This window comes from Crocodylus siamensis, chromosome 6 (genome assembly GCF_052110815.1).
Source record: "Crocodylus siamensis isolate JL-2025a chromosome 6, ASM5211081v1, whole genome shotgun sequence".
NCBI lineage: Eukaryota > Metazoa > Chordata > Crocodylia > Crocodylidae > Crocodylus > Crocodylus siamensis.
In genome coordinates, this window is record NC_143400.1 from 30,759,493 (window position 1) to 30,774,651 (window position 15,159).

General features: G+C 47.0%; 1 protein-coding gene across 1 annotated transcript in view; it reads right to left on the reverse strand.

Annotated features, from left to right (window-relative positions):
* Positions 1 to 4,150: 4,150 nt before the first annotated feature.
* Positions 4,151 to 15,159, reverse strand: part of LOC149862152 (tetraspanin-15-like) — a 196,014-nt gene continuing 185,005 nt past the window's right edge. The window contains exon 9 of the mRNA XM_090052857.1: positions 4,151 to 4,697. Coding sequence (XP_089908983.1) covers positions 4,467 to 4,697 — 231 coding nt within the window. The 3' untranslated portion in view covers positions 4,151 to 4,466. The remainder of the gene's footprint in view (positions 4,698 to 15,159) is intronic.

Consider the following 15,159-nt stretch of genomic DNA (forward strand, 5'->3'; position numbering starts at 1 on the left):
CTGTGGATTTGTTCGTGCAAACAGCCAGACTCCAAAGACTTCTAATTAATCCCCTTTGCCGCGAGGGGGCCCTGTGTTCTGGCCCTTAGCCAGTAGGTGCCCCGGGGTGTTGGCTTTTACCCTCCTTCCCTCCTTCCTCACAGCATGCAGTTCAGGTCGGGGCGGGTCTGCTCAGAACAATTATTATTTTAAAATGGGCGAGACAAATAATCCCTTAATTTTCTACCTCCTTGTTAGAAATATTATTAAAAATGCATTATCAATAGCAGATTTAGAAAAAAAAAAAAAAAAGAACACAGCTGCTACCCATCCTTGTCTCCTTAATGGGAGAGGGAAGGGGGGGGTTGGAAATTGAAGGGAAAAACCACCAAAAGCCCTTTGTACTAAAGGTATCACTCCCTCTCTGTCCTGCAAATTTACTATCTCTTTGTCACACTAAATCACACTTTCTTTCATGACCCCACATTCCTAAGGCTAAGATAAGAGCAAATGCCATTTTTTGCCTTCAGGATGAACCTTGAGTAACCTTGAGTCCCATCCACGCACGCGTGATAACCTAATGCATATTAAGCCTACCCGCCCCGCATACTTAAGTAGTTAATTGTAATGCACATGGGACGTATGAAGCGACATGTTTACATATATGTTTGTATGAACCGGAAATGAGTTGTAAAAATTCCTCCTTCTGCACACGTGGTCAGGAGAGAGGGGATAAAAGCCTGCTAATGATTATGCTCGGGGGCAGAGGGATTTGATCTTTTGTCTTCTCCCTCTGACCCTATTTGCAAATATATACCTTTTGTATTGCTAATAAAGTGTGTCTGAAGCTGAAAGTTTTTTTCCACCTCCCGAGAAACGAACCATGATTTTTTAATTCAACATCCTCTTAATTCTTCTGCCTCCCCCCTCCTCCTCCCACTTACTAGACATCTAAAAGAAGGGCCAAAAATTGTGTGTTCCCAACTGCATTGAGCTGTGAAGAATCCAGTGCCCCAGGTTGGCTGTCTGAGATACACAAGAGTGAGAGAAATAATGGTTATGTATAAAAAACCCAAAAATGCATAATTTTTTCTTGGCAAGCCAGAGGCCCCTAGGAAATGGCCTGAAGGCAACTTGTCCTGTCACACCAGTATAATGCCTTCTCTTCGCATGTACGGTGGGAGTCAGATACCTCCTACCATTGCCCACAGTGCAAATGGATCATTTTCTCACCGAAGGAGGAGACTATGCAAACAGGATGTTTGTAGGAAGAACCTGAGAAACTGGGAATAGAAAAAGAGGCAGTCTAGGCTGTGTGCACTTACATTGCCTTTTCTAGGACAAAGGATTTCATTTAACCCATCTCTTCCATTTTCTGTTGCTCTTTTGTTCTTTAGGTTTCATTAAAGCCTTCTCTGCAGCTGTCTCACACTTGGAATTTACAAGTTGAGAACAATTTCTTATTTAAAAAAAAAACCAACAAGTAAGAGGTGAATGATTTATGCTTCCTTGCCACATGCATTATACATCACGAGGCTCAGGAGCTGGGGAGAAAAAAAGTACATGTCAAGAAACCGTCTGGTAAATGACTGCTTCCCAGTCCGGCAGCCTCAGGGGAAGCTGCGCTCAGGTAGGGAAGCTGTCAACAGGCTGAATGAGATGAGAGCAGGCAACAAAAAATCCCCCAAATCTGAGGGAAACGAAACCACAAGGAAGAAAATTAGGTTAAGTGTGAAGACGTTCAAAAAAGGAAATCTATGAGGTAGAGAAGGGATGAGAGCCTGTCACGTGCCTTTGAAAGGGGTAAACGAGCTCTGATGGATGCAATTCTGGTCCCACTGCAGATGAAAGAGGCCTGGTTTCATAAATCGCTCAGCACCTGACCACTCCCAGGAAGCCACTACGTGTAGCAAGTGCTCAGCACCTCAGAGAAAGCAGGCCCATAGAGTCTGGCCATCAGCTTATATTTGGTTGACCAAGGAAACTTCAGCATATGGAAACATCCCATATGGCACCCCACCACTCATGCCTACATTCTCCCCCAGTGATTTTGCAGCCTTCTCGTATGGCTGCAAGATGTCCACCTACTCTCACACTGCCAGCAGCAAAAACCTATCTTGGAAGAAAGCTACATATCTGTACGACCCCAGGAAGCTCCATACAACTTGCCTGGCTAAGCAGCAGCTAGTACAAGGCTCATGTCTTGTGTGGTAATAACCTGATCTGCCCTCCTGGAAAAGCTGGCTCCTCTAAAAGCTAGACACCAGCATCTTCATAGTCATAGCAAATTAGGGTTGGAAGGGACCTCAGGAGGTCACCTAGTCCAAACCCCTGCTCAAAGCAGGATCATCCCCAAGTAGATAATCCCAGCCAAGGCGTTGTCTGGCCAGGTCTTAAAAAGCTCCAAGGATGGAGAGTCCATCACCTCTCTGGGTAGCCTGTCCCAGTGCTTTACTACCCTCCTAGTGAGAAAGTTCTTCCTAATACCTAACCTAAACTGCCCTTGCTGTGACCTGAGCTCATTGCTTCTTGTTCTGTCATCTGCCACCACTGAGAACAGTCCAGCTCCATCCTCTTTGGACCCACCCTTCAGGTAGTTGAAGGCTGCTATTAAATCCCCTTTCAGTCTTCTCTTCTCCAGACTAAATAAGCCCAGTTCCCTCTGCCTCTCCTCACAAGGGTGCAAAGGAGGGCCACTCGCATGATCGGGGGCAGCAGGGCAGGCCCTACGAGGAGAGGCTACGGGACCTGAACCTGTTCAGCCTCCACAAGAGAAGGCTGAGAGGGGATCTGGTGGCCATCTATAAACTTACCAGGGGGGACCAGCAGGGAATGGGAGAGTCCCCGTTCCCCCGAGCACTACTGGGAGTAACTAGGAATAACGGCTATAAGTTGACTGAGAGGAGATTCAGGCTAGATATCAGGAGGCGCTATTTCACTGTCAGGGCAGCTGGGATCTGGAACCAACTTCCAAGGGAAGTGGCGCTCAGTTCTACCTTGGGGTCTTCAAAAGGAGGCTGGATGAACACCTTGCCAAGGTTGTTTGATCCCAGCACTCTTTCCTGCCACGGCAGGGGGTCGGACTTGATGATCTGCTCAGGTCCCTTCCGACCCTACAAACTATGAACTATGAAGTCATGTGCCCCAGCCCCTGAATCATTTCCACTGCCCTCCACTGGAATCTCTTTGATTTGTCCACATTCTTTCTGTAGTGAGGGGCCCAAAACTGGACGCAGTACTCCAGATATGACCTCACCAGTGCCAAATAGAGGGAAATAATGATTTCCCTCAATATTCTGGCAACGCTCCTACTAATGCAGCCCAGGATGCTGTTAGCCTTCTTTGCAACAAGGGCACACTGCTGGCTCATATTCAGCTTCTTGTCCATTGTAAGCCTCTGTGTAAGTGTCTCTGGGATCCAGTTACCTGAGAGATGAAAGTAGCTACCCTTTATATAGTACCTTGTATCTTGAAGGAAGCCAAAATGCTTCTCAACACAGTAACCAGTTTACCATGCAACAAAACACAGGACCTGTTTAAGAGAGGACAGCAACACAGTTATTAAAGACGTAAAATGAAAATGAGTGATACATCTTATTGGGGAATTTAAGCAGGTTGAACTCATGTGGATTATTCAGCAGAACGCTTGGACTAATCTCATCTGGGCAACTTTGCAAAAATACTGTAATAAAAATAGGTGATAGCCCAAACCCATGCTATTGTGGGAGCTTGGCTCATCATAGCCAGGAAGGCTATCCTGTGATGCCCTCCTAAAAGCAGAGCTCCACAGTGCTCCGGAGATGCAGAAGCCTCATGGAAAGGTCTCTCGCTCTCTCTTACACCCCCCCCCCATATTTCCAGGAGTGATATTATATTCAAATCATACTGGTTCCATTGCATCATGATCCCTTCACAGTGGTGGAAAAGGGGAGGGGGTAGATTTGACACTTAGCAGTAAATTAGGAGAACAAGTTAAATTAAAGGTGAGCTTTTTATAGCTATACTATCAGCGAGTGTTGTGCATATAAGGAAAGAGCATTCACAACACCCTTTTGTGGGACAGGATGGGAGCTACAAGGAAACTTTCTTTGCAACATGGATCCTTTCTCTTGTAAGAAGCTCGGGACAACAACAAAGAGCAAATTCTGTTAATGGCAGTTGTGTTTTCCACCAGTGGAATCTGCACAGACACACCCAATAGCAAAACAAACAAGTCAACTTTATTTTGTAAAAAGGAAACATTGACAAATATTTGAGGGTGCTGAGGCAGAGTGTGTAAGCCAGGAAGGGTCTGCCCAATGCAACACTTTTTTCCCATCTATCAACATGAAGTTACTGTCCAGTCCCCACTCAGTTCTTCCCTGATTCTGAGCACACAGCAACTCTTTTGTGAGGAGTGAGGCTATTTCCTCGTCCTAAGTCCATCATCTTCAAGTATTCTGTGCTCTGATCCACCCGTCTAAGACCAGCTTTGGCACCCAAGGGTTTCACACTTTACTTTGGCAGATAGTATCTCCATCATCCTCGTCATCCACAACATTGATGGGAACATAGCCACCTTCTCTGGGCAAGCACCAACACCAGCCAGCACCTGTCAGGTCCACTGCGTTGAAGCTGAAGTCTCTCACCTCAAGCCTCCTGAAGTCCACCGTGTCTTCCTTGGAGTAAATCTCATTAAGCTTTTGCCAATACAACCAAGCCATAACCAGGCCAATGACCTGCAAGACACATGTATTGAAAGTGATTAGGCTGAGTTATGCTAACTCCTTATACAGCCCCTTAAGCTTAAGGTACTTTCATGGCAACCGCTGACCCATCTTTTTGACCTGGCTGCAGGTTTCCTGGACACAGCAGTGCTCTAAACTAAATCAAGGTCTTAAGTTAGGCAGGCAAACCAGAACTTGGATAAGTGACCGTTAGAGAAAAGTCAAGGTGCTGCAGGAAGAGAGGTAACAGCACACTTCATTTTGGTGCTAGAGGTTTAGTCTTTGTTAGATGAGTCCTGAAACAGAAATTCAGGGCCCTTGGGGCCAGTAAAATCATCTCCCCAGCAATTTTCTGCTCAAGTTGTCGGTCTCAAGCACCAGGGTCGTTCCGTCTGGTCTCTCTAGACTTCCCATGGAGCTTCAGGTGAAAGAACTGATTTTAGAGCTCGGCCTGTGAAGTGGCTTGTGCTCAGTGGCTGCTGTGTGCGGTGCTATGTTCAACGTCCCCTCTCTTGTGGGTAGGTAGATCTATCCAAGCCTAATAACCCACCCATGAGGACAAAGGGTCAAGGCACACCACGTTCTATAGCCAGTGACACACAAGAGAGTGAGGTGTCCCATACCACATCCAGATGCTTTTGGCTCCTCATGCAGGTGCCCATTTACAGATAATTGGGGACAACCTTTGGCTGAAGCCTAAAGCAAGGCCTGAACTCCCACCTCTGGAGCCATAACAAGGTACATTGTCCTTTTACATGTATAGCATCTAAGGGCACCTATATATGTGCAGCGATGCACTCCAGCAGAAGCCAGTGTCATGTGCATCAGTGTTCCTACACTAAAAAATGGTGGTGGAGCTATTTAACTAAAGCTCATTCAACAAGCCTTAGTTAAAGTGCCCTCGCTGCCATTTTTCAGCGTGGGGGCACTGATAAACGTGACATTATGGGTGCTTTAATCAGAGTGGCTCTTGGAGCCACTCTAATAAAAGCATGCACAACCCGCCCCCCCCAATTCCCAGACCATGTGTATAAATGCCCGAAGAGCACTTTGGGGTCCTTCCGGAGAAAAAATTATGTCTGTGCCTGACGATGCACCCACAGGCAAGAATTTCACTTGAAGTGTGATAAATATCTTTTTTTGACCATTTCCAGTTTCTCCTTCAATTGGTCCAAGAGCAAATTCTCCTTATCTACTGCTTGGCTTATATGACATGCATGTGCTCTAAAGCCGAGAACTGCAGTAACTCCATGGCAAGGGAGGGAGTTATTTACAGAGGTCAGCCGTGTTTGCATAGGTCCAAGGGAGAAAATGTAACATGGCCAAGGTATCTGTGGCACTCTGAATATAAGACTCTAAGCTGGTTCCAGTGACCTGCAGCTTGTTCTGCTGTCGATAATGAGGTGCACTGGGTTTTTAGTTTTTAGGCACAATTTATCCATCTGAACAAAACCATCAGGGCAACAAAAACCTATGAAGCATTATTTGGGCAGATGTACTGCTATTGTCCACTTGATTGAATAAATTCATCCCGTGTGCTCAGGGTCTGAGCTCCTGCCTTCAGCAAAGGTCAAAACGGATGCTGCTTTGGAAAGGTGAAAGGCCAGCATTAGTGCATCTAGCCAGTCACCTAGCACAACGTACAGGAAAGCAAGTCTCTCCTGTACCCGAGGTGTATCGTCATATGATCTGAAGAATGAGGGGTGACTTATTGGGCTATCACCCATCTATGAATGTACATGGGAAAGAGAAACTCTCAAGTGTTGACATGATCCCACAGTATAACCTGGGCAAAGGCATTTCTCTGTTTTCTGCCTTAGTTTGCCCATCTGTACAGTGGGGGCTGACAGGAGTGTTGGCAAATATGTATGGTCACTGCTTGAACAGAGCTGTCAGATCCCTAGGTGAGCGCACACCTTTGAATCGGGAGCACTGAGGAGCGATGCTTTCCACTGACTGATTACACAGCACCAGTGGTAGAAGCAGACGCTTCCTTTGTTGCACCCCGTCACTTTTTATCAGGTCTGCCTCTAGAAGCCAGGTAGTTTTGGATGATCCAGGTAGTTTTTGGACGATTGGGTGATTTTGGTCTCCTGGCTGCAGATGCCAGCAGGGAAACTGGAACTTAACACACCGATATCACTCAAAGCAACAAGAATCGTCAGATAGGGCTGTGGCTCCTAGAATGAACATGCCTCATGGAGGATTTCAAGTCTTTGAATTTAGCCAGCACACCAGCTTTGCTCTGCAGCTCTTACAACTTCAGTGGGAACTCAGTACATCAGAGCAACCAACTTCTCCATTCTAGCCATTTCAAGCACTGGGTGTGCAACTGGTCTCTCAGCCTTGATACTGCATTGAGAGATGAGGCAATTCAGGTCCCTACCAGGCTCACACGACTGTATAACCTTTAATGCAGTTAGTTCTCCTCTTTACACTGCCACAAGGGAGGGAAGAGTTCTTATCCTCATTTGACAAATGAGAAACTGAATTGCTTCTCAGACTAAATCACTCACACAAAGTCATACGACGAGTCTGGGGTGGGTCAGGGGCTTGACCTCTGGTTTTCCAAGGCACAGGTTGTCTTAGGACAATCCTTCCCCTGTCAAGCTTCAGCTCGGCTTCTCTAATAACAGCATCCCACAATGAAGAACGAATGGAAAACCACACAAAAAAGCTCCCACTAAATCCTCAGCTAAAGTAATGACTTCTTGTCTATCAAACCCATACATGCTTAGCATTGCCTCACTCATTCCAGCTGATCATTCAGGCCATTCACACCACAGGGGAGGCCTGGCATCACCTCATATGAGAGCCGCAGAGCACATTATGATGAGAAGAGTAGCATGTTGCTGGGGCTTTTTGCTATAAATTTGATCATGCCCAAGGGTAAGAGGTGTTGTGCATGCTACTGGCATGCTGCCAGGCCAACTGGAAAAATAAAGATGCTGATCTAAAAAAAGTGTTTCCATAAGCATAGGTTTAAACAGTTTGATTTGCCCTGACATTTCTTGGAAACAACCATTGCCGTTACAGGCAAAAATTGTGTGAGGGGTAATTTCTGAGAGAAAGCAGTTGCAAGGCACTATTTGCAGAGCAGACACTGATGATGATAATAGGAATAATCACTGCCTTCCTGTACATGGTTGGAGCAGCAGGCATTCTCGCTGAATCGGGAAGTCGCTTGTTTGGTTTTAACCCCTCTGTCACTCTGATTTCGGAGTGCTGCAGGGTGCTTTGCATAGAGTTTGCCTCTGCACACGCTCCTTGGTTCCCTGGTGCAGCTGTGCCAGAGTGGGACCTGCTTATGTGAGAGCTACACATAGCTACCAACCCGGGTAGGGCCCTCAGTGTTTCTTCAGGAAGGGCAAACTCCAAGAAACAGGAATGATGGCAGATGGGCAAGACTCAAGCCCATGGGTATGGCTTGGATAAGCATTCTGAAGTTGATGCCCTGTCCTAAACACTCTCCTAACCCTTTGTTGTGAAACTGGAAATCCAACCACAGCAGATGCACCTATCTTTGGCTATGGAGCCTACTACTACTCTGAGATCATCCAGATCCGCACATCTGGTTAGAAGCACTTCTGCTTGAAATATCTGCCTGTGAAACAAGAGGGATGAGGAAACAAAGGTCCTTTACAGAAGGCTAGACAGGCTTCGCCTTTGGTGTATCATTTTCAGCCAGAAGGTGGGTTCGTTTTGTAAACCGGATTGTCACGAAGGTCTCAAGATCCATAGTTAGATGCACACAAAACCAACATAATTAAGCAACAAGTTGAGACTCCTAATTTGAACACCCTCTTGGGGCACTTCTGTCTAAAGCCTGGACTTGCAGGATACTTGATACCAGGCTTGGTGAGGGTCTGTAAAAATTAGCCCTTGTATTTCAGGCCATACGTCCAATGCCGCATTTCTAATGCTAGGAAGAACATCTCCCAATAGCCTGGTTATTCCATACTTGTCACAGGTCTTCTGCAACTCTCTGCACAGGATAATAGGTACTGGGAGAGGTCAGCTGCTGGACAGGAAGGCAAATGGCATGGCAATTTCTATATACCTTCCATAGCACAATGACCAGGTGGACTGAACTTTCCAGATCAACCATATCTTCCTAATTCCATATACCTCCAGTGCTGGCAGCCTAACTTGCAAAAGACTGAAGGCCAGTTCTTCAGGTCCTCTGGCTGCTAACACAGCGCTAGCATCCAAGAGCACGTTATCACTAATGACATATTACAGTGAAGCTATCAGAGTCATCGAATGGGGTGGAACATAAATTACGATGGGCTGGGGGATGGGACAGGAACGCTGAGTTTGGATTCACAACTGCATGTTTCTAAACTTTTTTCTGACTGGGTTACTGCCGCATGCTGTGCAGCAGTGACCTGCTTTCTAAATTCTGCCTAACCGATGACTGGAAAGCTGTAAGCTGTTACCAAGTTACATGGGACTGATTCTTTAAGCAATTAGCTTCAGACCACGGTGTTGCAGTTTGCCTTAAGATCAATGCTACACAATCCTACAGTTTAGGAGAACTTAATCTGAATTCCACAGGGCTTTCCCTCCTGTTTGGCAAATGCTGCTAAAAAATGGGTTTTCTACTTAGCACCGCTTAAAGGACACTGAAGTATAAGTAAGTAAGTAACTAACTGCATTGCATCCATAACATTTATTAACTCAAATCTAACCCATTACTGTGGCATACCGTTTTTTTCTGGAGTTGAAAAATGATGTGAGCGACTTATTTTGGTCCTAATCAGTCCATTAAATAAGGCTGTAAACTGAGACCATCATGAGAGAGACAAATGAGGATAAACACAAATGGCTCTAACGTACTTTAAATTAGATGCCGTTTTTGCCATTAAGCGGAAGGGAAAATGCGTTTCCCAACATGAGCCTGCTTATTTTGCAGACAACAGATTTAAAAGCAAATGCACTGTGGGGAAATAACTGATCAAGTAAATGGCCTCCAGTGAACCAAGGAACATTAGCACCACTGGGTTTATTAATTTGTCCTAGGACGCTGAAGAACCACTCTGCCATTCATGCACGTGGTTTGTGACTTTCATGGAGGTGACCTTGTTCCTGAGACTGACCAAGGCACTTCCTGCAGGGCACAAATACCAGCAGAGTCAGCTAGTTTTATATGACATGTCTGTTCACTGACTCTCAGAAATTAGAACAGGATAAGACCAGACAGTCACCTGGTGTATTCCTGCAATCCAACACTACCTTTGGTCCAGGTAGAGCCACAACCACTGCAGTTGTGTCCTACCCATGGAACTTGCATTGACAGTCAGCATGAGGGGGGCTGCTGTGTGGTAGATTTTGTTTTTGGCATGCCCTGCACAGATGAGAGTATTTTTTATCCACTATCTGTTACCTATTCTTCTTGTTAGCATCAGATGCGCATCTACCCTCTATAAGCTCCATGCTAGCCTTTGTGGTGGAAAGCCACCTTGTTTCTCCCCAAAATCTCTGCCCTGTGACACTGTGACTAAAATCTCTGAGCAGAAACCATTTGATTAGGGTGGGTCAGCACGGAGGGGACCACACCCTGGCCGGTCTCTTTAGGTGACTTGAACTGGCTGCATTCCTGAGGGAGGGGGGAACCTGCTCCCTCTGCCTACGTGACTTGCATCAATGACCTGGGTGGGGGGTTTCTACCTGGGGAGCTGGAATCTGCCTGGTAACAGGTGATGTATTTCAAATTGGTTGGCTGACAGCCAGCTGGGGCTGACCTCCACTGGCCCAGGTGAATGAGGTCACAGGGGCTATATAGGTTGGGAGGGGGAGGAGGCTCACTCTTCTCTCTTCGGCCATGAGGTGAAGCAGCAGCAAAGCAGGGGAGACAGAGGAGCCTTGCCATCGGGACCCAGCTCTCTCTCTCACCCCCAGACTCCAGAGGGGAAACGGAAGAACTCTGGAAGATGCTTGTGAGTAAGCTGGTCAATCTGATTAGATATCTAGCTGGCAGTAACATAGATGCGTGATCAAAAGGCTACCTCAGCCAGACTGTTTGCTCTTTAGGATTTCTAAGATATTACTCAACCCTGTACCCTAGTTTCCCCTACCCCCTGTAATCAATAAAGTTCTCCTTTTTGACCGGTGTGGGAGACTTATTGAGGGGTGGGTCTAAATTATGCCAGAGAGACCCCTTAGGTCTGCGGACTAAGGGAGACTTTACCTTTTGCCGCCCCCTTGACTTGGGGAAGTGCCCCAAGTGCCTGTACTGGGTCGAGTACCCGTCGGACATTTAGGCCTGTGTTTCCCCGAGGACACAGGGCCGAGGCAGTCCCTTCTCGGGGTGGTGGCGGCACGTTACCCCCAGACTAGCGAGTGTGCTCCGGGAGAGGGGTCGGCCAAGCATAAGGCGCCCCTAGGGAGGCATCCGGAGTCTGGAAGGTGGTCGGGCGCAGGGAGGCAGGCGGCTCAATGCAGGAGCGCCCCCTACTGGCCCGCCACATGTGGTGGTAGTGGTGGGATACGAGTACCCAGCTGTTTTACCTAGGTGGGATCCCTGGGCTCGCCACACGTGGTGTGAGTGGTGGGATACGAATACCTAGCTGTTTTACTACGGTGGGATCCCTGCACCCGCTACACGTGGTGATAGCGGTGGGATCTGAAAACCCTGCTGTTTTACAGGCATAATTTGGGAAGAGTAATAGAGACACTGAAATCCCTTGAGCAAACAATTTCTAATTTGGCATTGGGTCGACTGGATGGTGTAGATAGCCAGGATGGTGGAGCAGTACACTGAAAAGACCGTGCCTGAACTGAAAGAGCTGGCAAAAGAGAGAGACCTTCATGTGAAGAAAGGGCTAAAGCAAGAGGAACTGATTGAACTCCTGTGTGATAATGATTCAGCCATAGAGTAACCTCCACACATGCCAACTCCTGAGTCCTCCTCAGAATCACAGCGCCGCACGCCAAGTTCACAGTCCTCAGGGAAATCAACCCCTCCGGAGGAGCGAAAGGGCAAGCTCAGGTATGAGCTGGAGCTGAAAAAGATGGAGATGGAGGCCCAGTGTGAAAAGGCACAGCTGGAGAAGGCAAAGATGGAGATGGAGGCCCAGCGTGAGCACGTGAAGGCTCAGGTGGAGCTGAAAAGGATGGAGCAGGAGGAGAAAAGGATGGAGCAGAAAGTGAAAAGGATGGAGCGGAAGGCCCAGCATGAAGAGGCCCAGCAGAAGCACGCTTGTCTCCATACCCCTGTGAAGCTACGGATCCAAGCTTTTAAAGGGGGGGGGGGAAGTGTGGCAGAAAGCCACCTTGTTTCTCCCCAAAATCTCTGCCCTGTGACACTGTGACTAAAATCTCTGAGCAGAAACCATTTGATTAGGGTGGGTCAGCACGGAGGGGACCACACCCTGGCCGGTCTCTAGGTGACTTGAGCTGGCTGCATTCCTGAGGGAGGGGGGAACCTGCTCCCTCTGCCTACGTGACTTGCATCAATGACCTGGGTGGGGGGTTTCTACCTGGGGAGCTGGAATCTGCCCGGTAACAGGTGATGTATTTCAAATTGGTTGGCTGATTGCCAACTGGGGCTGACCTCCACTGGCCCAGGTGAATGAGGTCACAGGGGCTATATAGGTTGGGAGGGGGAGGAGGCTCACTCTTCTCTCTTCGGCCATGAGGTGAAGCAGCAGCAAAGCAGGGGAGATAGAGGAGCCTTGCCATCGGGACCTAGCTCTCTCTCTCTCTCACCCCAAGACTCCAGAGGGGAAAATGGAGAACTCTGGAAGATGCTTGTGAGTAAGCTGGTCAATCGGATTAGATATTTAGCTGGCAGTAACACAGATGTGTTATCAAAAGGCTACCTCAGCCACACTGTTTGATCTTTAGGATTTCTAAGATATTGCTCAACCCTGTACCCTAGTTTCCCCTACCCCTCGTAATCAATAAAGTTCTCCTTTTTGACTGGTGTGGGAGACTTATTGAGGGGTGGGTCTAAATTACGCCAGAGAGACCCCTTAGGTCTGCGGACTAAGGGAGACTTTACTTTTTGCCCCCTTGACTTGGGGAAGCACCCCAAGTGCCTGTACTGGGTCGAGTACCCGTCAGACTATTAGGCCTGTGTTTCCCTGAAGACACAGGGCCAAGGCAGTCCCTTCTCGGGGTGGTGGCGGCACGTTACCCCCAGACTAGCGAGTGTGCTCTGGGAGAGGGGTCGGCTAAGCATAAGGCGCCCCTAGGGAGGCATTCGGAGTCTGGGAGGTGGTCAGGCGCAGGGAGGTGGGCGGCTCAACGCAGGAGTGCCCCCTACTGGCCTGCCACAGCCTTCATCCTATGCAATGGCTCCATCAGACCCTGCCAGCACTGCCCTAACATCTGTAAGACTGGCCGTGGCATACCTCTTACCTTTGGCTGCACCAGCACTTGCAAATCAGTGCTGAAAAGATTCATAATTCCTATTTGGTGGGAAACACTGCAATTTACTTCAGAGTACATGACTTGACAAAGTACAAGATTTTATACATTGCCGTTATTGGCATATCACAAAATGATCCAATATAGAGACAAATATATAGGTTGACATTAAAATGTCATTTTAAACCAAAATCGTCATGTTCCCCAAACAATAGCCTCAGAACCATAACATTTCATTAAACTGGACATGATTTTAAACAAAAAGTGATCAGTTTTGTGATAAGGGCGTTTTTGACGGACATCAGTTTCAACGACATTTTTCCAACCAGCTGTTTCAAAAGCTTTGCACTGGGGCAGCATTTCCCTTTGGCTGCCTCCCAAGTCCAAATCCAAACAGGCAGAGATATTTATTGGGGACTGGGGAACCAGGGACTAAGCATCTGGTCTGGTTTCAAAGGCTGAAAGGCAGACACAATTCAACAGCAGAAACCAGCAAAGGGCTGATCAGCGGCCGGCTCAGAATGATTGACTGGAAAGCTGTAAGACTGCATCGCACCTAAGATTTAATTCTTCCCTGGTCCATAAACCTGCTCTGTACCCAAGACAGGTTTTCTTCAGGAGCATAAAAGATCTAGTGTATCCATAAATATTCAGTACGGGAAGCCACATCACTGTGCCAGAGACAATGAATTGCTCCTTTTCTATCCAGCCATATACCATCCTCAGCATGTCACCAGCACTGTCACGAAGGAGGGCCATGACAAACATAATAAACGCTAGAAAGAACAACGCTCCATATACTGAAAAAAAATAATGGCATTGAAATAACACGCAATTACTATTTGAATCTGACAAGGGCATGTTTTTGCCTCATAGAATATTTTATGCTTTTTAAGTAGCAGTAGGAAGTCCTATCCCAAGTATCAGAACCTGCTTTCACTAGTGATGGGTGCAGAATAAGATCTCACTTGCCCTCCTAATCTCTTACAGATGGTTTCTGTTACCTCTACACAGACTGAACAGGGCCTTGCTCCACCAAAGGTCCCTTTACCTTCAGTCAGGTGACAAGGGGTGCAAGGTACCTGAATCAGGGGTATAGGTTGTAGCCATGTGGTCTAAGGCCATGGGCAGACAAGATTCTTTGGGTAAATCTGATACCTTTTATTAGACCAACTCAAATATTTGGAAAAATTCTTCTTTGAAAGCTTTCAGGTATAAACACCCTTCATCAGGCTGAAGAAGCATCTGCAGTTGGTATATGCTCTTCCTGGATATCCAGGAAGAATTTTTCCAACTTTTTGAGTTGGTCGAATAAAAGATATCAGATTTACTCAAAGAACCTTGTCTGCCTAGGTACCTGAATCAGCACTCCAGTATATACAGGTTTCTCAGGAAAGCACTTTGGGACATCCTTATCCTTATGCAGGCATTTCAATACTTCGTTGACTCAAGACCCCATTGAAGTGGGGTGGGGGTATCATGATTAAACCCTTGGACTATGGTGTTGGACTTGAGAGCAGTTCCCTCCTTGCCATATTAGACCCATTCAGACAAATAGCCTCCCATCACAACTCAGGCTGGATGCACACTGAAAACTCCTGCTTTGGCTTTGAGTTTTAACCACAGATTCCTTTAGCAGGGTAAAGCTACCTGAACTTTAACAATAACAGTGTGTAGTCCACTGCCTTCCCTCACCTCTGAGTGATAGCCACCTTCTGAACATCTGGCCATAAATATGTTTTTTCACTTGAAGGAAAATATATCAAAAAAGCTCTCAGGAATATGATTGTATCCAGTGACATAGTCACGGAAGTGGTCATATGGGAAGTGAAAAGACTTCTAACTGAAGTGCTGCTTTTATTGCTTCTCCATATTGAGGAAAGTTTTATGACACAAAAGAACATTTCTTATGTGCTACAGAAGTGCAACAAATGTTCATGCCCCTCCACCCTCCCAAACCACTCTTCCTCTACCTTTGTCCCTTTGATTCCTGGGCGTTCTGCTGAGTGACTGGCAATCTAGTTGAGGGTTACTCCTTGCCAGGGACTGCAAATGCTCTGACAATGCTGCAGGCTTTTGGGATGACGCTCAGTCCCTGACA